The following is a 25427-nucleotide window of genomic DNA, read 5'->3' as shown; positions in this document are numbered from 1 at the left end:
AAGTTTCTCCTGAACTCCTCATTGGATTTATTTGTAACTATATTATATTTATAGCCCCTATTTTTGGGCTCCCATCTCATGGAAACATCTTCACTGAATCGATCGAATCGACCCCTTTCATAATTTTAAAGATCTCTATCAGGTCTTCTCTTTTCTAGAGTAAAGTGAATCAATCTTTGCTGTTACTTGAACCCTATCAGTTCTTGTAAACCTTTTTTATACTTTCTCCTGTGCTCCGATATTCTTTGTGTAACATCCTCCTCTTCTATGTCTGCAGCAATGGGAATTGACAATTCTCAGCAGCTTGTAACAATGTGAGTGTCATTCCTGCTTTCTGGATATGGACAGTCAATCTCGGTCAACTCAGATTTGTGTTTTGTTTATTTCAGGAGGAAGCATCTCAGAAGAGGAGGTAGGACATGAACTTTAGCGAAACTCAGTGCAAGTTGGTAAAATTACTCAGGCAAGTGTTTATGGTCAATTTGTAATCAACTGTTTAATGCCGACAGGATTTGCAATGAATATAAAGAGCTGTCACTAGCAGATGATGTCCTGTCTATCGAAAAATTCAACGGACCTTTCCCTTGTCCAGTGTGGAGAGAAATGCTGAATGCCATTAACCCTGGTAAAACTCAGATAATTTCCTTTATCCTGATTTATATCCTATAATTTGAATCATTATGTATACAAATATCATAGATAGTGGGTGGTATTTAATGGAGGTGACGGGGGTCTCAGCCGCTGGGTGGAATGTCAGGGAGAGCCTGGTGCTGCCTCTTTTAGGGAAGGCCAGTCACATCAAAAGCCACTCAGACATTTGACAGGACAGCAGCGGGCCTTCCCCCAGATCAAGGAGCATGGGGGCGGAATCACACTCGCTGAGTGCTGACGGCCAGTCAGAGGGGCGATGGCTGCTGCCAGTACGACACCAGCCTGAGGCCTAGGATCAAGGATGGACCCCGGCAGACAGGTCAGTGATGGCTGGAGGGGCTTCGTGGGACAGGGAGTTCGGTAACAATGGCAGGGCTTTCAGTCCCCCTCGCATCTTTGGAGAAAAGAGCAGTGTTAACATTTCAGATCAATGATTCAGAGCTGAATAAAATTAGGAATGTAAAGAAAGCCAAAAGGGGCGGTTTGGGGCTTAACAATGTCAAAAGGCAAGGTTTGTGACAGGGTGGAGGACAGCAGAGATTAAATGATGAAAAGTTTCAGAGTACAAAAGCCAAAGGGAGTGGTAGTGGATAAAGTAAAGGATCAAAATCTGTGGCTGGATGATGTGTGAATGGCTGGATAGCAGCGGTCTGAATGAAAAGTAATGGAATAAAGAAAGAAATGTAAAAAACACACCGGAGAAAGAGAACCTAAAACAAAATGTAGGCAGAGGATCTAATCTAAAATTGTTGAATTCAGTGTTGAGGTGAGAAGGCTGCAGAGTGCTGAGTCGAATGATAAGCTGCTGTTCCTCAAGCTTCTCTTGAGATAAATTACAACACTGCAGGAGGCCGCGGATGGAAAGGTCAGAGTGGGAGCAAAATGTCAAGCGGCAGGAAGCTCGGGGTCATGTTTGTGGACTGAATACTGTTTTGTAAGAAGCACAGCTAAATCACTTTCACTTGGATGGAGTGTTTGGAGCCTTGGATGATGAGAATAGAGGAGGTGAAATGGCGGGTGTTGCATCTCCTGTGCTTGGATGGAAAGATGCTGCAGGAAAGGGAGGGGGTATTGGGGGTGACCGAGGAGTGGATCAGTGTATCACAGAGGGAGCGGTGTCTTCAGAATCCTGAAAGGGGAGGGCAGGGGATGTTGTGTTTGGTGATGGAATCAGGCTGAAAGTGGGGGAAATGGTGGAGGATGATCTACTGAATACAGATGTTCATGGATGGAAGGTGAGGACAATGGGTACCGTATCATAGCTATGAGTGGAGGGAAAGGTGTGACAGCAGACGTGTGTGAAGTCGATCGGACATGGTGGAGGATCATGTCAACCATGGTGGGGAGAGTCCTCGGCTGAGGAAAAAGGCAGACAAATCGGGAGTCCTAGCACTCAAGGTTCAAACAGATGTGATGGAGATGGAGTAACTGGGAGAATGGAGTAGAGTCGTACAGCAAACAGGGTTTGAGGGAGTGTAATCAAGTTAGCTGTGGGAGTCATTGAGCTTGTCGTGAATATTAGTAGATATCTTATTCCCAGAAATGGAGACAGAGAAGTCAAAGGAGTGAAGGGAAGAGTTAGAGATGGACCAGGAATGTAAAATGAGGCTGGAAATTACATATATACTAACATACAAATTAGGAGCAGGAGTAGGCCATTTGGCCCATCGAACCTGCTTTGCCATTCAATAAGATCATGGCTGATCTGATTTCGGTCCTTATGGCCTCAACTCTACATTCCTGTCTACCCCCTTTGAATCCCTTATTCGTCAAGAATCTATCTACCTCTGCCTTAAAAATATTCAATGACCCTGCCTCCACTGCTCTCTTTAGATGAGATGTCTGTCGTAAACAGGAGACCCCTTATTTTTAAACTGCATGCCTCAGTTCTAGTCTCGTATGTTACCCTCGACACCATGTAGTCTCATCTTGTACAGTAACCTTTGAAATACCTTGTGAAATGCCTTCTGGAAATCTAAGTACAACAGCAGCAGCAGTGGCAGATGTTAGTGTCGTGGTCCATTTCGTGAGACTAGTAATCCTCAAGCCCATTCTAATGCGGTGGGGACATGGGTTCAAATCCCACCGTGCCCGCTGGTGGAATTTAAGTTCAATGAACAAGCTGGGAACATAAAGCTAGTCTCAGAAATGTTTTAGTTCATTCATTCATGGGGATGTGGGTGTCGCTGGCTAGGCCAGCATATATTGCCTATCCCTAATTGCCCTTGAGAAGGTGGTGGTGAGCTGCCTTCTTGAACCACTGAGGTCCTTGTGGCGTAGGTACACATACAAAGCTGTTAGGAAGGAAGTTCCAGGATTTTGATCCAGCGACAGTGAAGGAACGATGATATATTTCCAAGTCAGGATGGTGAATGGCTTGGAGGGGAACATCCAGGCAGTGGTATTCCCATGTATCTGCTGGCCTTGTCCTTCTAAATGGTAGCGGCTGTGGGTTTGGAAGGTACTGCCTAAGGTGCTGTCAAAGGTTACTAAGAATATATTTGTTGCAATTCATGGATATCATTTTGTTGATGATCTGTAAACATGGTGATGTCGGTTTGCTGTGTCCAGGTGTTGTTTTTTGCTTTTGGAAGGAGTGGGCTGTCTAAATGGAGTACCGCTATCTTAAATGTGGCTTTGAAAATTATTGTTCTGGAAATTTGCTCTCCGCACAAATCTGGCCATGATCCCTGATCAGAATAATGAGCCTGGTACATGTTTGAGGAGGCCCTTCAAATTGAGCTCACTTTTATAGATGAAACGGCTCTGATAGGCAGGTTTAAAACCTCCCAATATTAAAAATATTTAATTTGCTAAGGAAGTGATGAATGTAAACCAGTGAAACTAATCAATGTTTTAGTTCATTTTTATGATATTTTCAGGGATTTCAAACCAGATTAATCACAGATACAGAATGAGTCTTAATAAAAATGTTTATATTTTGTGACCATAAAAAGTTGTCACGCAGAAGGAGGAGATCATTCGGCCCATTGTTCCTGTGATGTCTCTTTGGTGGAGCTATCCAATTTTCCACTTCCCTCCTCTTTCCCTTAGAACCATAGAAAAGTTTCAGTGCAAAAAGAGGCCATTCAGCCCATCCTATCTGCGCCAACCAAAAAAGAGGAAAAAACTAGCCGCTCATTATCATCCCACCTTCCAGCATCTGGTCCGTAACCTTGCAGGTTACAGCACTTCAGATGCAGATCCAGATACATTTTAAATGAGTTGAGCATTTCAGCCTCAACCACCAACTTAGGCAGTGAATTCCAGATGCTCATCACCCTCTGGGTGAAAAAGTTTTTCCTCATGTCCCTTCTAATCTTTCTGCTAATCACCTTAAATCTATGCCCACTGGTAATTGATCCCTCAGCTCTAGTCTTTCAAGTCTTTCCTGTCTACACTATCTAGGCCCCTCATAATTTTGTACACCTCAAATTAGGTCACCCCTTATCCTCCTCTATTCTAAGGAAAGCAATCCTGACCTATCCAATCTCTCATCGTAGCTGCAGTTTTCAAGCCCTGGCAACAACCTTGTAAATCTCCTCTGCACTCTCTCCAGAGTAATTATGTTCTTCCTGTAACGTGGTGACCATAACTGTGCACAAAATTTCGGCTGTGGCCTAACCAGCGTTTTATACAGTTCCATCATCCCCATAGTCCTATAAACCTTTCCCTGCAAGTATTTAATCCAATTCTTTTTGCAATGTTCTTGTTGAATCTGTTTCCACTATATTTTCAAACAGTGCATTCCAGGTCACAACTCGCTGTGTAAAAGTAAAATATGCTTCTTCTGTCAATCACCTTAAATCAGGTCCTCTGGTTACCAACCCTTCTCCCCTCAGAATCATTTTCTCCTCATTTACTCTATCAAAAGCATTCATGATTTTGAGCACTTCTATCAAATCTCCACTTAACCTTCTCTGGAAAAGGAGAACAACCTCAGTTTCTCCATCTGTCCATATAACTGAAGTCCTCATTATTGGAACATTCTCGTCAGTCTCCTCTGCACCCTCTCCAATGCCTTGCCATCCTTCCTAAAGAGTGAAGTCCAGAACGGAACACAGTGCTTCAGCTGAGGCCTAACCAGTGGCTCATTAAATTTTAAAACAATCTGCTTGTTTTTCACTCTATTCCTCGAATAGTAAAGCCAAGTTTTTATTAACAGTCATCTCAACGTTCCCCAGCTCCTTTAAAGATTTGAGTATATACACCCAGGTCTCTTAGTTCCTGCACCTCCTTTAAAATTGTACCACTTTGTTCATATTGTCTGATCTCATTTTTCCGACCAAAATGTATCACCTAACGTGTTAAATTTCATTTGCCCTGTGTCTGCCCATTTCACTGTCTATCCCTGTCTTCCTGAAGCCTGTTACTATCCTTTTCATTGTTTCCTACATTTGTGAGTTTTCAATCATCTTCAAACTTTTAAATTGGACCCTGAATACCCCAAGTTCAGTTTATTAGCATATATAGCAAAAAGATCAATGATCCTAATACCGACTCCTGGAGAACACAACTCTCCGGTCTGAAAAACAACTGTTCACTGCTATTTTCTGCTTTCCGTCTCTTAGTCAAATTTACATCCATTCCTTTTAATTCCATGAGTTTTAATATTGCTGACAAGTCTCATGTGAGACATTGTGAAATGTCTTCTGTAAGTCGTTAAACACATCGATCGCACTCCCCTCATCAAACCTCTTCACTACTTCATCAAGAACACAATCAAGACGTTTGCCTTTACCAAATCCATACTGACTTTATTATTTATTTGTGTGTTTATGTATTTTATTTTTAAATGCATACTTTTACAAAGGCCAAATGATTCTCTCTCAGATATTTGTCTCTACAATTTTCCCCGCATCCGATGATGGATTCACTGGCCTGTAATTGTTGGCTTTACCCCTCCTCCCGTTTTTAAAACAATGCGTAACATTTGCAATCCTGCAGTCCTCTGGTACCTCCTGTGGATCCAAGGAGGATTGGAAGATTGTGGGCAGAGGATCCACAATTTCCACCTTTTCTTCCATCAGTAACCTGGGATGCATCCAATCCAGAAGAAATTCCTCCTCATCTCCATTTTAAATGGGAGACCCCTAATTTTTAAACCCTGCGAGCTGGTTCTAGTTTTCCCCAATGGGGGAAACATCCTCTCAGCATCGACCCTTTCAAATCCCCTTAGAATGTGATACTTTCCAATAACTTCAACTCAGATTTTTCTAAACTACAAAGGTATTGACCCAACCTGCTCAAGGTTTCCTCATAAGACAACCCCTTCATCCCAGGAATCAGCTTAGTAAACATTTCGGAACTGCTTCCAATATAAATATATTATTTATTAAGTAATTAGACCAAAACTTTACACAGTACTTCAGGTGCAGTGTCACCAATGTCCTGTAGAATTGTAGCCAGATTTCCATATTTTTATACTCCAATCCCCTTTACTAAAGACCAACATTCCATTTGCCTTCTTAATTTCTTGCTGTACTCACATGCTAACTTTTTCTGATTCATGTACAAGGACACTCAGATCCCTCTGTGCTGCAACATTGTGCAGTGCCTCTCCATGTGAATAATATTTTACTTTTCTATTCTTCCTGTCAAAGAGGGTGACCTTATATTTTCCACATTGTACTCCATCTGCCATATTTTTACACTCAATCTTTCCATATGTCAATTTGCATACTTTGTATCCTCCTCACAACTTGTTTTCCTCCATATCCTTGTAGCATCAGCATATTTGGCGACAATGCAGTCAGTCACTTCATACAAGTCATTAACGTAGATCATAAATATTTGAGGCCATAACACTGATCCCTTTGATTCTCCATTAGTTACAGTTTGCCAACCTGAAAGTCACCCATTCATCCCAGCTCTCTGTTTCGTGTTAGTGAGCTAACCCTCTATCCATTCTAATATATCATGCGCAATACCTCTAATTTTGTGCACCTTGTCAAATATTTTTTGGAAATCCAAATGTACTATTTCTACTGGTTTCTCTTGTTAAACCTCCAAAGTACTCCAGTAGATTTGTTTAACACATTTTCCTTTTCACAAAACTATGTTGACTCTGCCTGATTGTGTGATCATTTTCTAAATGCCCTGCATCTACCTCCTTAATAATGGATTCTGGCACTTTCCCAATGAGAGACGTTGGACTAACTGACCTACAGTCTCTTGCTTTCTGTCTCCCTCCGTCCTTGAATGGTGATGTGACATTTGTAGTTTTCCAATCCACTGGGACCTTTCCACAATCATGGAAATTTTGGAAGATTACAGTCAATGCATCCACTATCTCTGCAGCTACTTCCTTTAAAATGCTAGGGTGCAGGCCTTATGTCCAGGGGAACTGTCAACCTTACGGTCCCAATAGTTTTCCTAGTACCTTGTCTCTAGTGATTGTGATTGTTTTAAGTTCCTAGCTCCCTCCCCCCCACCGCCCACCCTGGGTTTTCTGCTATTCTTGGGATACTTTTTTGTCTTCTACTGTGAAGACTGATACAAAATACATGTTCAAAGTCTCTGCTATTTCCTTCTTTCCCAGTCTCACCCTCTAAGGGAACAACCCTCACCTTAGCTACTCTCTCCCTTTTTATATCATTGTAGAAGCTTTCACTGTTTGTTTTCATATTCCTTGCTAGTTTTCTCTCACACTCTAATTTGTCCCTTTTTATTACCATTGTTGTCATCCTTTTCTGGTTTCTAAAAAAAATCCCAATATTCTGGGCTACCACTAATCTTTGCAGCATTGTACATCTTTTCTTTCAATTTGATATCATCCTGAACTTCCATTGTTATCCACGAACAGTGTATCCTTTCCATGTACTCTTTCTTTCTCAATAGAATAATAGCTTCTTGAGAGTCATGAAATATATCCTTAAATATCTGCCACTGCTTCTCTACTGTCTAACCTTTTAACCTATTTTCCTGTTTCACCTTAGCTAACTCTGTCTTCATAACCTTGTAATTGTCTTTAATTGTCTTCTCACCTTGAATGTGAAATTCTATCATGTTACGATCACTCTTACCAAATTGATCCTTTACTATCAGGTCATTAATTAACCCTGTATAAACACTTATTACCACGTCTAAAATAGCCTGTGCCCTAGTTGGGTCCAGAACATATTGTTCAAAGAAACATTCTCAAATACAGCAGAAACTCATGCCCCAGTCTACCATTGCCAGTTTGATTTGTTCAATATATTTGAAGATGAAAATTTCCCACGTTTATTGCCATCTCTTTCTTACAGGTCTCCATTATTTATTGACTGATACTCTATCTTATAGTGTAGCTACTTTCCGGAGGCCAAGAAGCATTCCACCAGTGACTTCTTTCCTTTACTATTTCTAATCTCCACCCAAACTAATGCTATATTTTGATTCTCTAAACGAAAGTCATTTCTCACGACTGCACTGATCTCATCCCACAGCACCGCAATCTCCACCACGCGTAGGGTAAGAGGACAGGTCCCAAATCCATCCCACTGGAACAACGATTGATCACCGTGCTGTTCACACCAACCTGACCCACATCGTTCATCCAGCCAAGGAGGCTGAGTCACTATGGCAACATGCACTTCTCCATTCATGTTATAGCCTGGAACTATAAATAGTGATGGTCAAGGCTCCAATTTTAATTCTATCGCATAGAATCTTTCCCACTTTTACCACCTGCCATTCGCAGGATTTACAAGTTGATCCTCAACCTTTTCAGTTGTGTTACGAACACACATTCCTTGGCATCAAGTCCTGGAGTGCGGCTTGAACCTGGAGCTTCTGGCTCAGAGGCAGGAGCACTGCCCGCTGTGTCACAAGATCTCCAAAGCTCTCGCTGCAGCACTATTTGTACAATTCACCAGGAGCCTGGTCCCAGTGCAGTTCAGGTGAAGGCTGTCCCAATGGTACAGCTTCCTCTGTCCCCAGTACTGGTGTCAGTGTCCCATCCATCAAAACACTTTCCCATCTGTTCTGTAAAATATCTCCATGCCTGTGGGGAATTTGCTGGAGTAATTTGTTGGTAATTTTCATAACATAATCACACACACAGGCAACCATTCTTATACACACATAAAAATAGTCCCATACTCACAGTCACACGCCTGTCACACACACACATGCGCGCACACCGATCTGCAGAAATATTTGTCGACGCACAGACACACTCATACCCCCAATCCGACAGAGTGAGTTTCCTCAATCAGTAATCTGCTCAGCAGCGTGGTGGGTGTTTGAATCCCAGATATTGTAAATCCCTTTTGTGATGCATTAAACTGGGAACAGGATTTATTTTAACATTGAGGCTCCAGTTCCAGCTTTTGTTCATTTTCTTATTTCTATCCCCACACAATCCCACAGAGCTGAGGAGGGTGGGTGTAATGTTTGATATTTCCAGAAGCAGTGACCTCCCTCTGTGGAAGTCCCAGTGTTTTCTGCTGTTGTCAGATTCTCATTTCCGCCCCTCAGGGCGGCTCTTTTTCATGTTGAGCAACAGGAAAACAAATCAAAAATGGTCAAATCGATGAAAGTCTCTCCCCCGATCCCCAGTGAGTCTCTCCCCCCGATCCCCAGTGAATCTCTCCCCCGATCCCCAGTGAGTCTCTCCCCCGATCCCCAGTGAGTCTCTCCCTCGATCCCCAGTGAGTCTCTCCCCCCGATCCCCAGCGAGTCTCTCCCCCGATCCCCAGTGAGTCTCTCCCCGGATCCCCAGTGAATCTCTCCCCCGATCCCCAGTGAGTCTCTCCCCCGATCCCCAGTGAGTCTCTCGCCCGATCCCCAGTAAGTCTCTAATTCTCTGCTTTTCTCTCCCAGTCTCTGTGACCCTGGATGTGGAAACAGCGAATCCCTGGCTCGAGGTGTCTGAGGATCTGAAGAGTTTGAGACGGACCGGGACCCGGAGGAGTCTCCCTGACACCGGGAAGAGGTTTACATTCTGGCTCTGTGCCCTGGGATCAGAGGGATTCACATCGGGGAGACATTACTGGGAGGTGGAGGTGAAGGGGAATCGGGGCTGGAGTCTGGGAGTAGCCGCAGAGTCTGTGGAGAGGAAGAGAGAGGTCAGACTGAGCCCGGAGACTGGATTCTGGACCATTGAGCGCGATGGGGATCAGTTTAATATAAACTCCTCTCCTGGATCCCGTCTCCCTGTCGGTCAGATCCCCGGGAAGGTGGGAGTTTATCTCAGTTTTGAGTCTGGGACAGTTTCATTTTACAGCGCGGACACCAAGTCCCATCTCCACAGCTTCACTGGGAATAAATTCACTGAGAAACTTTATCCTTTCTTCTGCACTTGGGATGAAAACCAGTTCCTGAGAATCTGATCCGGATTTGGAAAAGGGGCGGGGCCTCTGGGGGGTGGGGGGGTCACATCATCCCTGACGTCACAATGACGACCTCGTTATTAGGGTCAGGGGCAGAGGTCAGGGGTTGGAGGTTAGAAACCACCATTGACAACAGGTTGTGACTTAACGTGTCATTTCATCTCCAAATTGTAAAATCCCAATCAAACTGTAAATAAAACCAATACAAATATAAACGTCAGAGGATTAAAATAAAATGTAAATTAAACATATTGTGTGTCTCCTTCCTTCATTTACACCCTGCTTCAGTCAGTCAAACCACCCAGTCCCACCCTCCATCTCTTCACCTGTTTCCCAGTCTGTAGCTGGGGTTTTTTTCTGTGTTTCCATTTCTCACTCTGCACCCAGAACATGAAAACCTGAGAGAGAAATCCAGATATTGAAGGGTGACAATACTGCATTTCCATGGCAATTGGGAATTTATATTTTTCTCTCTTCAACCCCCTCACTTCAACCTGACCCTTCCCCAGAGTTCATGCTGAGACTCTCTTTCCACACTCCCTCTCAGTTTAACACTGACACACTCCTTCCTCACACCCTAAAGGGCCAATCCGAGGATCTGTCCCTTTCTATCTCTGTTCCTCTGCCACTCATTTCCCCACTTTCCCTTCATTTCATTTATGAATATCTCCAGAACATCACCTATCTCCACCCCCACCTAGCTCACACCCAGTGCCTTAACCCTGCCGCTATCATCCCCACACTTGATGGCTCCAACACTTTCCTTATTGAGCTGTCATGTTCCACCTTCAAACTGCTAGGATCACACTGGCAGACAGAGCAGAGGTGTTCAAAACTGTTCCCTAATCATTATCTCTGCTCAATGTTACTAAAATAGGATAACAATATTGTTGAACAGTTTTCTAATATTCTTCAGGGAAATGTGTGCATCCGGCAACAGCTTCATCCAAGCCCTTTCTCATCGCTCCCACTGTCACTTGTATTTAAATTCAGGTTAGTATTGTGTTCTGAAAATGAGAACGTTCCTCATATAAGTCACGACAAATAAAGATGTGATTGCACTAGAGAGAGTGCAGAGGAGATTTACCAGGATGTTGCCTGGGCTGGAGAATTTTACTTATGAGGAGAGATTGGATAGATTGGGGTTATTTTCCTTGGAGCAGAGGAGATTGAGGGGGCACATGACTGAGGTGTATAAATTGAGGGGCATAGGGTAGACAGGAAGGAACTGTTCCCCTTGGTAGAGGGATCAATAAACTGGGGGCATAGATTAAAGGTAAGGGGCAGGAGGTTTAGAAGGGATGTGAGGAAGAATTTTTTCATCCAGAGGCTGGGGGGAATCTGGAACTCACTGCCTGAAAGGGTGGTAGAGGCAGAAACCTTCATAACATTGAAGAAGTATTGGGATGTGCACTTGCGATGCCATGGCATACAAGGCTATGGGTTTGGTGCTGGAAAATGGGATTAGACTAGATTAGGTACTTGTTTGACCGGCACAGACTCGATGGGCCGAAGGGCCTTTTTCTGTACTGTAGACTTACATGACGCTATGACGAAATACACAAATTTGGTCACAGCAAAATACTGTGGATGCTGGAAATCTGAAACAAAAACAGAAAGTGCTGGGAAAACTCAGCAGGTCTGAGCATCCGTGGAGGGAGAAGCAGAGTTAACGTTTCGAGTCTGTATGACCCTTCTTCAGAGCACAAATTAGCTTTACACAAATTGGCTTCTTCAAGGATATGGGGTGTTCGGAAATCTTGGTTTTAAAGAGCAGAAATCAGACGTTTGCTGCAATGCTGGTGTAAAACACACGCTGATCCGCTAACGCCTGTTTTGTGACCGCTGATCAAAGTGAAAATTCCTCCCAGTGTTTAACTTTCCCTTGCAGTTCATTGTAGTGCCTGTTGCAGCCAGATGATGGCGACGTTGAGCTGTACAAAGATCAGTCAAGTTTTACAGCGCAGTATCGCCACCTGCTGCTGGATACCTGGGACTGGCGACAATACCAAAAACAGAAAGTGCTGCAACACTCGGCTGATCAGACAATTCAGGCAGGACCTTTCTTCACAACGGAAAGAGAATTGGATCAGAAAAATAGGAGGGAAAATAAACATGAGCCTGGATTTCCCACTTCCATGTTCCTGTCACACACCGAGTCCCTATCGGGAAATTCCACACTGCCGGTCTGTACAATGTTCAAAAAAGCCCGGGTTGGGAGTGTGAAATTTCCCAGTTTGGGATCTTGATGTGTGTCAGCAGAGCTGGATTCAAAAAGCTGGGCCTGTATTCCAAGTACAGAGAGGAGATTCACATTCTCAGCATCCGCAGTATTTTGCTTTTAACAGAGAGGATAAGAACTCCCTCATAGTTAAATAACTGGGGACATTGGTGGATTGTTAGAATGTGAGAATGAAAGGAAAATTAGACAGTGCAACACCACCACCGCCTGGCCCTGAAGGGTATTGCAGGAATAAAATCAGATTGTTAAAAACAGTCCAGCTGCCCCACCCAGTGGCTAGTGGTGATACTGCAACATCAAGTTTCCCTGTTCTATTCACCAGCAAATTAAAATAATAATGAAACCAGCCAGTGCTGGAAAAGTGCCCACCAGATCCATGCCAATGGGGAAAGAAACAGAGTTGGCGTCTCTTCTTCAGATGATTTCCAGCATCCGCAGTATTTTGCTTTCATTACAACAGGTCAAATTGTTACATTATATAAATAGAGTTTAATAGTGCAACAACACTACTTGTCAGCAAAACAATAAACCTAAACCCCCAAACTGTCTACGAATTTATTTCTAACCCAGTAATTTTTCAGAATATTTATGTTACGTAGTAAGAACAGGAGGTGGCCATTCAGGCCATCGAATTTATTTCCATGCTTCATTTACTGCCTGAAAGACGATATCAGGACTTCAGTCACTACTGTCTGATGATAGCTCTCCAGGGTTCCTGTGTATCGATGTTTATGCAGGTAGTTGAATAAAAACACTTCTTTGACATCAAAATCCTATTTTGCATGGAGCAACACCGCCACCTGCGGGCTGTGATCGGGACTCCACAGATTTATTTTCTCCTGCATTACCGAATATGGTCACCTGGTGGGGGTAGAGCACCGTCATTTTTTTGTTTTTTGCGAGCCGATTCTGTTGACCGGTTTACGAGCTTTAAATAACTTTAAATAATTACTGTTTGTGCCAGTGAATGGCTCCGTTAGTCTGTGTAGATATTAGGGATGGGCAACAAATACTGGCTTTGCCACTGACACCCACCTGTTCTGAACTGCCACCATGTTCTGAGATTGGGTTTATCTGTCTTGGACACCAGGCGTGGGACTTGGTTCTTTGACAGGCTGTAGACAGACATTAGTTTCTGTTTAACAATTGTTTATTAGTGCTACTTCTAAACAGATTACGGAGTAGGCATGTAGCTTTTAGTCATGACTCCAATCTCTATTTTGAGGGTAATTCATGACTGACTGATGTAAGTGGTGCAAACATACAAACATACAAAGGAACAAGGAGCAGTAGGCCATTCAGCCCCTCGAGCCTGCTTCACCATTTAATAAGATCAGGGCTGATCTGATAGTAACCTGAAAGCTGCATCCCAACTACCCCTGATAACTTATCACCCCTTGCCTACCAAGAATCTATCCACCTCTACCTTAAAAATATTCAAAGACTCTGCTTCCGTCACCTTTTCAGGAAGAGAGTTCCAAAAGACTCACGACCCTCTGAGTGAAAAAAAATTGCCTCATCTCTCTTTTAAATGGGAGACCCCTTATTTTTAAACAGTGGGCCAATTTTTAAATTTTACCACAAGAGGAAACATCCTCTCCACATCCATCCCATCAAACTCTTTTGAGTTATCAACAGTCACAGATTGCAACTCTTTCGAGTACAATCACAGTTCTTGGTTTTCCGGGAGTGGGATATGAACCCACAACCCTCTGATTCAAAGGCGAGGATGCTATGAACTGAGCCACAGCTGACACCTCTTCCACCCCATCAAGACCCCTCAGGACCTTATACGTTTCAATCAAGTCGCCTCTTACTCATCTAAACTCCTACAAGCCTAGCCTGTCTAACCTTTCCTCATAAGACAACCTGCCCATTCCAGGTATTAATCTAGTAAAACCTTCCCTGAACTGCTTCCAACGCATTTACATCCTTCCTTAAATAAGGTGACCAATACTGTACACAGTACTCCAGATGTGGTCTCCCTAGTGCCCTGTAAAACTGAAGCATAACCTCCCTACTTTTGTATTCCATTCTCCTCACAATAAAAGATAACATTCCATTCGCTTTCCTGATTACTTGCTGTACTTGCATACTAGCCTTCTGTGATTCAGGCACTAGGACACTCAGATCTCTTTGCAATTCAGAGCTCTGCAATCTCTCACCATTTAGATAATATAATTCCCTTTTATTCTTTATGTCAAAATGGACCAATTATACATTTTCCCACATTATACTCCATTTGCCAGATCTTTGCCCACTCACTTAATCTATCTATATCTTTTTGTAGCTTCCTTATGTCTTCTTCACAACTTACTTTCCTGCGTACTTATGTGTCATCAGCAAGTTTGGCAACCATCCCTTCATCCAAATCGTTTATATAAATTGGTCCCAGCACTGATCCCTGTGGCACACCACTCATTACATCTTGCCAACCTGAAAAAGGCCTATTTACGCATACCTGCTTTTTCCAGTTAGCCAGCCAATCTTCTATCCATGTCAATATGTTACTCCCTATTCCATGAGCTTTCATTTTCTGCAATAACCTTTGATGTGGTACTTTATCAAATGCCTTCTGGAAATCTAAGTACAGAATATCCACCGGTTCCCCTTTATCCACAGCATGTGTGACTCCCCCAAAGAACTCAAATAAGCTGGTTAAACACAATTTCCCTTTCACAAAACCATGTTGACTCTGCCTGATGACCTTGAGCTTATCCAAGTGCCCTGCTATGACGTCTTTAATAACAGCTTCTAGCATTTTCCCTATGACAAATGTTAAGCTAACTAGCCTGTAGTTTCCCACTGTCTCCCTCCTGTTTTGAATAATACATTTGCTATCTTCCAATCTAATGGTACTTCCTTATCAGCACCTGATTTTTAAAATTCATTTCACATTCATGTGGGCATTGCTGGCTAGGCCAGCATTTATTGCCCATCCCTAATTGCCCTTGTTCAGAAGACATTTAAGAGTCAACCACATTGCTGTGGATCTGGAGTCATATGTAGGCCAGAGCAGGTAAGGACAGCAGATTTCCTTCCCTAAAGAGCACTTGTGAACCAGATGAGTTTTTACAACAATTGACAATGGTTTCATGATCATCTTTAGGCTTTAATTCCAGATTTTAAAAAATTGAATTCAAATTCCACCATCTTACATGGTGGGATTTAAACCCGGGTCCCCAGAGCATTACCCTGGGTCTCTGGATTATAAATTCAGCGACAATACCACAACGCCATTGCCTCCCCACTCAGGGACAGTTTCTGCCTCAGCTTCAGTGTGGGCAGTCTCAGCTCATGTTTTTAACAGTGTTTTGGTTTGCTGAGCTACAACTAAGGAAGACCTAGTTATTACCTCCTTAGGATCTTCCAGACTCCCAAAAAAGTCACAGATAACCAGACCGTCGGCTCTTCTGCCTGCAGTGCCACGTCAACAACACTGACAGAGCTTGTCTGGCCATAGACCGCATTACCACACAGTTAGGCAAAATGACAGGCACTTTCTCCTGCACCTGTTCTGACTCCTTTACCTCAGTGGGCTTCTCTGAGACAACTGGGGATGCAATCACTTTTGATCCCGCCAGGTCATTGCCGAGGAACATGTCAACCCTGTTCACAGGCAGACTGGAGCCGACTCCCATGGTCACTGGTCCTGACACAAGGTCACAATCCAGATGCACCCGGTATAAGGGGTGATGGGGATGTTGTTGTTAGAGGTCAATCAACCCAGTGTGAACAGCTGTGTCTGTGTGTCTGTGTGTGTGTGTGTCTGTGTGTGCGTCTGTAAGTGTGTCTGAAAGTGTGTGTCTGTCTGTGTCTGTCTCTGTGCGCGCGCGTGTCTGTCTCTATGTGTGTGTGTGTCCGTGTGTTTGTGTCTGTCTGTGTGTCTGTGTGCGTCTGTGTGTGTATGTGTGTGTATGCGTGTCTGTCTGTGTGTGTCTGTCTGTGTGCGCGCAATTGTGTGCGTGTGCGTGTCTGTTTCTATGTGTCTGTGTGTGTGTGTATGTCTGTCTCTATGTCTGTGTGTGTGTGTGTGTGTATCTGTCTGTGTGTGTCCCGATGCTTCACATCGTGTTTTTATTATTTCTCTCGGATTTAGTAGTTAATAAATTTGCTCTTTCTTCGACTCACGAAAACCTTGTTTGATTGGTTCCTTATTGCTCACAGCTTAAATAGTTAAATACAGTCTGATTTGGAAAACCTTTGTTGTAATCGACTGAGGGGGTTGGATAGAGGGAAGCCAGTCCACTCCCTCTCACCTGGATGGAACAAAATTGGGGGCTCATCCAGGAATTTGTTCCCACAGACTGAGGAAAGAATTGGAGTGGGGAAAGTAAACTGTTCCTTCAAAAGCAATTTTAAAACTGAAAAATGTTTTCTTGGGTCTGTCATACTGAAGTGTTAAAATGTCCACATTCAATGTCAATGCTTTCATAGAACAGGATGAAATAACTGGAGAAAAGTTAAGTGCAATGTCCTTGGAAGAATTAAAAGGTGTAGTTAGGCACTTAGATCTGGAGTTCTGCCCAAAAGCTAGAAAAAAAGGACATTTTGAAATGGGTGGCAAAACACTTAGAGGAGGAAATTGAAGAGACTGAAAGACATAAATTAGCGGCAGAGAAATTAAGATTGGAACAGCCGAAATTGGAACTGGACTTTCAGGAAAGGGAAAAAGAGAGAGAGAGAGGGGGGCAGGGATGGAAGGAGGAGAGATAATGCCAGGAAAGAGAAAAGGAAATGGAGTTTAAATTAATCTAGCTCGGCTGAGAAGAAAGGATTCCACTGTGCCCAGTGAAGACCTGCCTGATAAGGGAACCACGTCGAGCTCATAATTAGGAGCTGAGGTTTTCAAGTTTGCCCATTTAATCCCTAGAATTGATGAAGAAGAGGTGGAAGCTTTCTCCATCTCTTTCAAAAGGTTAGCACGGTAGTTCAAGTGGCCAGCCCAACACTGGTCCCTGCTGTTACAGAGTAAGCTGACAGGAAAAGCCCACAAGATTTACTCCCTCGTGCCTGAGGAAAGTGCAACGAGCTGTAAGGCAGCAAAAAAGGGCTATTTTAAGTGTGTACCAGTTAGTGCTAGAGGAATACCGTCAGAAAATCCACACCCTCAGGAAACGGTCTGATTAGGTGTCCCTGGAATTAGAATGGCTTTAGCAGCTTTTGACCGGTGGGTATGGGAACTTAGAGAGTGGCTGCCCTTGACATCAAGGCCACATTTGACCGAGTGCTGCAGCAAGGAGCCCTAGCAAAACTACAGTCAATGGGAATGAGGGGGAAAACTCTCTGCCAGTTGGAGACATACCGAGTACAAAGGAAGATGGTTGTGGTTGTTGGAGGTCAGTCATTTCAGCTCCAGAACATCATTGCAGGAGTTCTCCAGGATAGCATCCTAGGCCCAACCATCTTCAGCTGCTTCATCAATGACCTTCCTTTCATCATAAGGTCAGAGGTGGGGATGTTCGTTGATGATTGCACAATATTCAGCACCAATCTCAACTCCTCAGATACTGAAGCAGTCCGTGCTCAAATGCAGCAAGACCTGGACAATATCCAAGCTCGGTCTGATAAGTGGCAAGCAATATTCACACCACACAAGTGCCAGGCAATGACCATCTCCAACAAGAGAGAATCTATTCATTGCCCCTTGACATTCAATGGCATTACCATCGCTGAATCTCCCACTGTCAACATCCTGGAGGTTACCATTGACCAGAAACTGAACTGGACGAACAATATAAACACTGTGGCTACAAGAGCAGGTCAGGGGCTAGGAATCCTGCAGTAACTCAACTCTTGACTCCTCAAAGCCTGTCCACAAGTCAGGAGTGTGGTGGAATACTCTCCACTTGCCTGGATGAGTGCACCTCCAACAGCGCTCAAGAAGCTTGACACCATCCAGAGCAAAGCAGCCCGCTTGATTGGCACCCCATTCACAAACACTCACTCCCTTCACCACCAATGCACAGTAACAGCAGTGTATGCCCTCTAGAAGATGCACTGCAGGAACTCACCAAGGCTCCTTAGACAGCACTTTCCAAACCCATCACACCTACCATCTAGAAGGACAGGGTCAGCAGATAGATGGGGACACCATCAACTGGTAGTCGCTCTCCAAGCCACTTACCATCCTGACTTGGAAATATATCACCATTGCCCATCTTTTGATTGTCCTTGAGAAGAAGATTTTAAAATGTTGATAGGATTTGGGTTGGCTAATTTCTTGGTTGTGGTCACATGTAGAAACTGTTGCAATTATTACAAGATCTCAGTTCAGTGGTAGGTTTCTGGTAGAGTTGGGCTCTCAAACCAGGCAACACACTTATTCCATAAAGAGCGAGGGAGGGAGAGAGAAGCCCACAGCCTGTTTTCTCTATCGAAGACTTTCTTGACATTGCCTTTGTCACTTGTAATCTCTCTCTATTGCTTGGGCAGCCTTGGCTTGAAATTCTTCACCCGTTGTGTATTTCCAATTGGTTTTGTGTGGGTCTGTTTGTGACAGCCATTGTTTCAATATCCAGTAATTTGCATTTTTAATATCTCTTCCTCAGACAGTTATGTGTTTCGATGAGTGTCTAGATTATAGGGAGTGTCTCTCTGTTCACACTTCCCCGAGGGTGATGTGTTTGTTTCTCACTTTCACTTTGTAATGTGGTTTTGCATTTTTAAGCAATTTGCCCTGTTTCTGTTCAAATTGCCAAATTTCCTGTCAGTTGAAAGATGAAAAACCATATTTTCAAAAATACAATACCTCAGTGTAGGTGATGATTTACTCATCTATGACGAGAGATTTCACGAGTTCTAAGACTCTACATACTGCAACATTTGCACCAAGGATATTTGGGCATCATAAAATGTTGAGCCAGAGCAAAGAATTTTGTTTGGTGACCAGATTTCTGATGGTCATTGGAGGAGACGATGTCAAGCCATATAACTTGTGCTATTCATCTTCAGGAGACAAGAGAATCATTGATGTCATCTTCCTTTCTATTACAACCATGGGAATATTTTGGGATAAACCTTTTTGAACAGAAGCAAGATGCCCTTGATCATAGTACACTACTACTCCAGGTAGATAGAAGTCAAGCAACTGCAGGGCCACACGCCATTTGCAATAATTACATCATTGAAGGGGATATTTGAACACATGGAATCCCAGACATTGCAATCTCAGACAATAGACCACAGATCACCAATGAATACTTTAAAGAGTTGATGCCATCATATGGGTTTGCCCATACTACCAGCTCATTGAGATACCCTCAGGCCAACGGTGAAGCTGAAAGAGTGCATACAGTGAAAGCATTGCTGAAGAAGAATGGCAACATCCAACTTGCACTTCTGAGCTATCGTTCAACTATCGTTCAATGGTCTAGCACCATGTGAACTCCTCATGAGAAGAAAACTGAGAATTCAACTCCCCACCCTCGTACACATACTCAAGCCATGAGTACAAGCTGATGACAAAATGAGAGAGAAAGAAGACGAATATTATTCCAGCCAGATGTGGAACTATGACAAGCTCCACAAAGCACACAATCTGCCAGTTTGAATCCAAGACCAAGTTCACTATGACAAGTGGTTGAACAAACACCACATTCACAGTCTAACCTCATCCAAACAGACAACAGTAGTGATCAGGAAGAGAAATGTACTGGTTGCCACACAGAAGAAGCCTCCAACTCTGTGGAAGCAGTTAGCTACCCAATTGAACAGGCCAGAGATGCTGCATTCATCCACCAATCCAGATGTCAACCTGGCTGGTGAACCTGAGCCATCTACCAATTTCCCACCCGCCCAGCAAGGCTCAAACCCCCAATCCCCTCCAAAGGAGAAGAGGACCCCTTCCAGTAGACTTATGAAACCATCACAGTGGTTCTCCTCATCAAAAAGGAATGGGGAAAAGCAGAGGACCTAAGAGAGTGAAAGAAGGTTAAGGACTGCAACACACCAGGGTTAAAGTCATGGTTTGTTTGATCTTCACAATAGAGAAATGGGAATCAGTGACTTGGTGGGAGATGTCATATATGGGGTTAATTCTAACTGTGTAATATGCTAATGAGAGACAGTGTACATCATTGCAGGAAGTGATGCAATGTCACATGATCTCTCTCGTACAACCTCATGGTAAGATGTGGCCCACCATTAGATGTGTTCCAATAAAGTTAGTGTTTTCCTTATCTCAGCAGACTCTGGGACTATTCTTTATTAGCCTAACAATACCAAGAATATTATAAAAAGGACTGGAAGACCATCAGTTATCCAACTTCCCTTTCCTCCATCCAAAATCCGTATGGAGAGCAGCAGGACCAGACAGGGAGAATTTGATACAAGCTAAAGGGCTTCTGCAGGAACATGAGAAGAGTGTGTCCTGCTGCTCTGAATTTTCCCAATTCTCACAATAACCACTAATTGGGTGGCAATCTCATTTTTCCTTTTCACTGATACACCAATTAGCCATAGCATAGTCAAATCCCTTCATTCACATTCTGGTCTATGTTAACTGTTTGTTGAACTGTGACACTCTCTCTGCACTCGACCCAGATCTCAGTCAGCATTTGGAGGGATTAGCTGTGTAACAAGTAGATCCCTTAACTGAAAATGGGAAATGGCTGCACTTGGTTACCACACTGTAGGTCATGTACACACTCAATGGATTAGGTAGAATATTCAGCACAAAAACAGGCCATTTGGCCCAACCAACCGGTGCCGATGTTTATGCTCCGCTTGGTCCTCTTCCTATCTTCCCTCATCTAAATCTATCATTGTAACTCTCAATTCCGTTCTCCCTCATGTGCTTGACTAGCTTCCCCTTAAATACATCTTTACTATTTGCTTCACCCATTCCCTGTGACTCCCACATTCTCACCATCTCTGGGTAAAGAGATTTCTTCTGAATCTCGTATTGGATTTCTTGGTGACTATTTTATATTGCTGCCCTCGAGTTTAGCTTTTCCCCACAAGTGGAAACATTGGGCTGATTTTTTTTCTGAAGGGAGTCACGTTCCGCTGCTGGAGCCTAAAGCTGGAGACGACCTCGTTGTGACAGAGAGTGGGACCCTGGAGCAAGATTTTACCGGGGGCGGCCAATTAAGAGGCTGCAGTCAGGGCTACTGGACAATTGAGGATTGTAGGCCGCCTCCTGAGCTGCCAGCCTAAACACAAGGTCGGCAGCTCAGCAGCTTCACCAGCACCACCGCTAATGATGGTGAGGGTGCCTCAATGCCAACGCACCCTTGAAAGCCTGGGAAGTTAATATTGAACAGTTGGTGGGGGTGGGGGGGATGGTGAATATTGCGGCCACAACACCGTTGATGCAGGTCAACTTTCTTCTGGGGTCCATCCTTTGCTACAGAGCAGCAACAAAGGAAGGCCAACCCCAAGAACCCACTGGGAGGCTGCCACATGGCAGCGGGCCCTATCAACACTGGGAAAATGGCTGCAGGACAGGGTGGCCCTCAATTAGCCACCTGGCAGGTGGCAGTGCCACTGCGGTTCTCACCATTGCTAATAAGCTGTGACATTGCCAGCGAAGCCCACATCCCGTAAATAGATTTAAAAAACAACGTTGGGATCCCCTTGTGATGCCTCCCACCGCCATATGGTCAGAGCTTCCCTCCTCTCAGCCCATCACAACAGGGCTGAGAAAATTCAGCCCATTCTCTCTGTATCCACTCCAGCAAAACCTTTCAGAATTTTAAAAACCTCTATTCCCTTTTTCCAAACTGAGAGATCCAGCCCGTTGTTCTTTTCCTAAGAGCTAGAACATCGCAGTTTAAAATGTTACATTGAAACATTGAAGTACATTCCCCACCCCCGCCCCTGCCCACGTCTCTCCCTCTGCTCCGTGTCTAAACCTTCTCCTTAAATGCAAACATACATGTTTTGGTTGTTGGTTGAATTCCTGCCATTTGATTTCTGTAGAAGTTCACTTTCGCCCCCAATCCCCTCTCAGTTCCGGATGTCGATCCGGATTTTGAACAGGAATCACATGAGCTCCCCTGCACTGGGTGAGATGCTGAGCGACTGGAATGTGAACTCACGGTGAACTCAGAACTCCACTGGTCACCCTGCAGTCAGAGATAGGATCCCAACTTCACAGGAGCTGCTGGAGCTCGTCTGCTGGACATCGGGAACCGACTATCTTTAAGGCAATCGGGGAAGTCACCTCGATTAGTTTTACAGAACAAAACGGGAAAAATGTTTAATTGCAGAATTGGGCTAATAATTTAAGCGTGGTGCCTCAGGACGGGCCAGCAATACCTTCTTTATATTGTCCACCTCCAGCCTTGAGCACAGCAGCACATTTGGTCAATCCCTAAAGCCAATGGAGAGAGCAGTGATGGGGAGAGGGAGGGGACAGTGATGGGGAGAGGGAGGGGACAGTGATGGGGAGGGAGAGGGCAGTGATGGGGAGAGGGAGGGGTCAGTGATGGGGAGAGGGAGGGGACAGTGATGGGAAGGGAGGGGACAGTGATGGGAAGGGAGAGGGCAGTGATGGGGAGAGGGAGGGGACAATGATGGGGAGATGGAGGGGACAGTGATGGGGAGGGAGAGGGCAGTGATGGGAAGGGAGAGGGCAGTGATGGGGAGAGGGAGGGGTCAGTGATGGGGAGGGAGAGGGCTGTGATGGGGAGAGGGAGGTGTCAGTGATGGGGAGAGGGAGGGGTCAGTGATGGGGAGAGGGAGGGGTCAGTGATGCGAATGGAAAGGGCAGTGATGGTAAAGGTGAGGGCAGTGATGGGGAGAGGGATGGGACAGTGATGGGGAGAGGGAGGGCAGTGATGGGGAGAGGGAGGGGTCAGTGATGGGGAGAGGGAGGGGACAGTGATGGGGAGAGGGAGGGGACAGTGATGGGGAGAGGGAGGGGACAGTGATGGGGAGGGAGAGGGCAGTAATGGTGAGAGGGAGGTGTCAGTGATGGAGAGAGGGAGGGGTCAGTGATGGGGAGAGGGAGGGGACAGTGATTGGGAGGGAGAGGACAGTGATGGGGAGAGGGAGGGGTCAGTGATGGGGAGAGGGAGGGGACAGTGATGGGAAGGGAGGGGACAGTGATGGGAAGGGAGAGGGCAGTGATGGGGAGAGGGAGGGGACAATGATGGGGAGATGGAGGGGACAGTGATGGGGAGGGAGAGGGCAGTGATGGGGAGAGGGAGGGGTCAGTGATGGGGAGATGGAGGGGACAGTGATGGGGAGAGGGAGGGGACAGTGATGGGGCGGGAGAGGGCAGTGATGGGGAGAGGGAGGGGACAATGATGGGGAGATGGAGGGGACAGTGATGGGGAGGGAGAGGGCAGTGATGGGAAGGGAGAGGGCAATGATGGGAAGGGAGAGGGCAGTGATGGGGAGAGGGAGGGGACAGTGATGGGGCGGGGGAGGGTCAGTGACGGGGACAGGGAGCGGTCAGTTATGGGAAGGGAGAGGGCTGTGATGGGGAGAGGGAGGGGACAGTGATTGGAAGGCAGAGGGCAGTGATGGGGAGAGGGAGGGGTCAGTGATGGGGAGGGAGAGGGCTGTGATGGGGAGAGGGAGGGGGCAGTGATGGGAAGGGAGAGGGCTGTGATGGGGAGAGGGAGGCGACAGTGATGGTAATGGAGAGGGCAGTGATGGGAAGGGAGAGGGCAGTGATGGGGAGAGGGAGGGGACAGTGATGGGGAGAGGGAGGGGACAGTGATGGGAAGGGAGAGGGCAGTGATGGGGAGGGTGAGGGCAGTGATGGGGAGAGGGAGGAGACAGTGATGTGGAGAGGGAGGTTCAGTGATGGGGAGGGAGAGGGCAGTGATGGGGAGAGAGAGGGGACAGTGATGGGGAGAGGGAGGGGTCAGTGATGGGGAGAGGGAGGGGTCAGTGATGGGGAGGGAGAGGGCAGTGATGGGAAGGGAGGGGACAGTGATGGGGAGAGGGAGGGGGCAGTGATGGGGAGAGAGAGGGGACAGTGATGGGAAGGGACAGGGCAGTGATGGGAAGGGAGAGGGCTGTGATGGGGAGAGGGAGGGGACAGTGATGGGAAGGGACAGGGCAGTGATGGGAAGGGAGAGGGCTGTGATGGGGAGTGGGAGGGGACAGTGATGGGGAGAGGGAGGGGACAGTGATGGGAAGGGAGAGGGCAGTGATGGGAAGGGAGAGGGCAGTGATGGGAAGGGAGAGGGCAGTGATGGGAAGGGAGAGGGCTGTGATGGGGAGAGGGAGGGGACAGTGATGGGGCGGGGGAGGGTCAGTGATGGGGAGGGGGAGGGGTAGTGAAGGGGAGAGGGAGGATCAGTGATGGGGAGAGGGAGGGTCAATGATCGGGAGAGGGAGGGGACAGGAATGGGGAGGGGGAGGGGACAGGGAGGGGGAGGGGCAGTGATGGAGATGGCAGCAGTAATGGGGTCGGGGCTGTCAGTGATAGTAAGATTGGGCCATTAAGGTTGATGATAAGTGAAGTTGTTCCACTCTGTGCCCTGGAGTTGATGAAACATTGTGTCACTTCTCAATTGCACATTGAGATATTTCTATTGAACATCACTGGGTCAGCAGCTTATAGAGCCGGTTTTGCTCAATTCAACACTGGCTGTGTTCAAGACAGCCCCATTTTACAAAGCACTCAGTCAGGTATCAGGTCTCCCACATTTACACACTGTAAAGACTCTAACATCTGTTTTAGTGATGGATCCAGGACACCTCTTTTACTATATTCACCAATATGACAGGCAGCACACTTCAGGTATGTATGACCACACGTTCTATACCTGCCCAAGCACACAGCACCAACCTATTGTTTGTCCCACATCTTTCCAAATCTTTCCATTCCTCTCCATCTGTATCAACAATTGGTGAACGTTTGTTGCTGAACACAATGCAGTAGATTTTACTCTTTATCCTGGATATTTCCTAATGCTGGATGGGAAAGACTAAAATCTGTCCAATTTTGGATATGATGACAGAAATGGCATGATTCACATCATCATATTGTTTACAGGATTTCTGCATCAGAACAATTTCATTCATGGTGATCATTTACACAATTCACATTATCTTACACAGTGTTTCACCAGGGGGTTTGTACATGTCAGCAAGTTTAGTCTGGAACCTAGCGCAATGGGATACCGAACCCCCTGGCCTCTGACCCCACTCAAAGTGACCCCTACCTGTCTTTCTGGGTTTGCTGACCATTATTCAACCATCCCCATTCCCATCCCTTCTCCCTCCCCTCACCCTGAGTATAACTCCAGCCCATT

At 45.4% G+C, this 25427-nt stretch overlaps 1 protein-coding gene across 2 annotated transcripts in view; it reads left to right on the top strand.

Moving 5' to 3' along the window:
* The window catches only part of LOC144695549 (zinc-binding protein A33-like), an 84092-nt gene extending 73900 nt beyond the window's left edge, over positions 1-10192 (top strand). Inside the window, exons 4-6 of one of the 2 annotated variants that reach the window (XM_078566422.1) lie at positions 390-412; positions 510-625; positions 9457-10192. In XM_078566422.1, coding sequence (XP_078422548.1) covers positions 390-412; positions 510-625; positions 9457-9965 — 648 coding nt within the window. In that variant the 3' untranslated portion in view covers positions 9966-10192. The remainder of the gene's footprint in view (positions 1-389; positions 413-509; positions 626-9456) is intronic. The other variant, XM_078566423.1, reaches the window with a different exon arrangement.
* Positions 10193-25427: the final 15235 nt, after the last annotated feature.

This window comes from Cetorhinus maximus, chromosome 21 (genome assembly GCF_964194155.1).
Source record: "Cetorhinus maximus chromosome 21, sCetMax3.hap1.1, whole genome shotgun sequence".
Classification (NCBI taxonomy): Eukaryota; Metazoa; Chordata; class Chondrichthyes; order Lamniformes; family Cetorhinidae; genus Cetorhinus; species Cetorhinus maximus.
The sequence above is the reverse complement of the archived record's forward strand: the minus strand, read 5'-3'. Positions and strand labels throughout refer to the sequence as shown.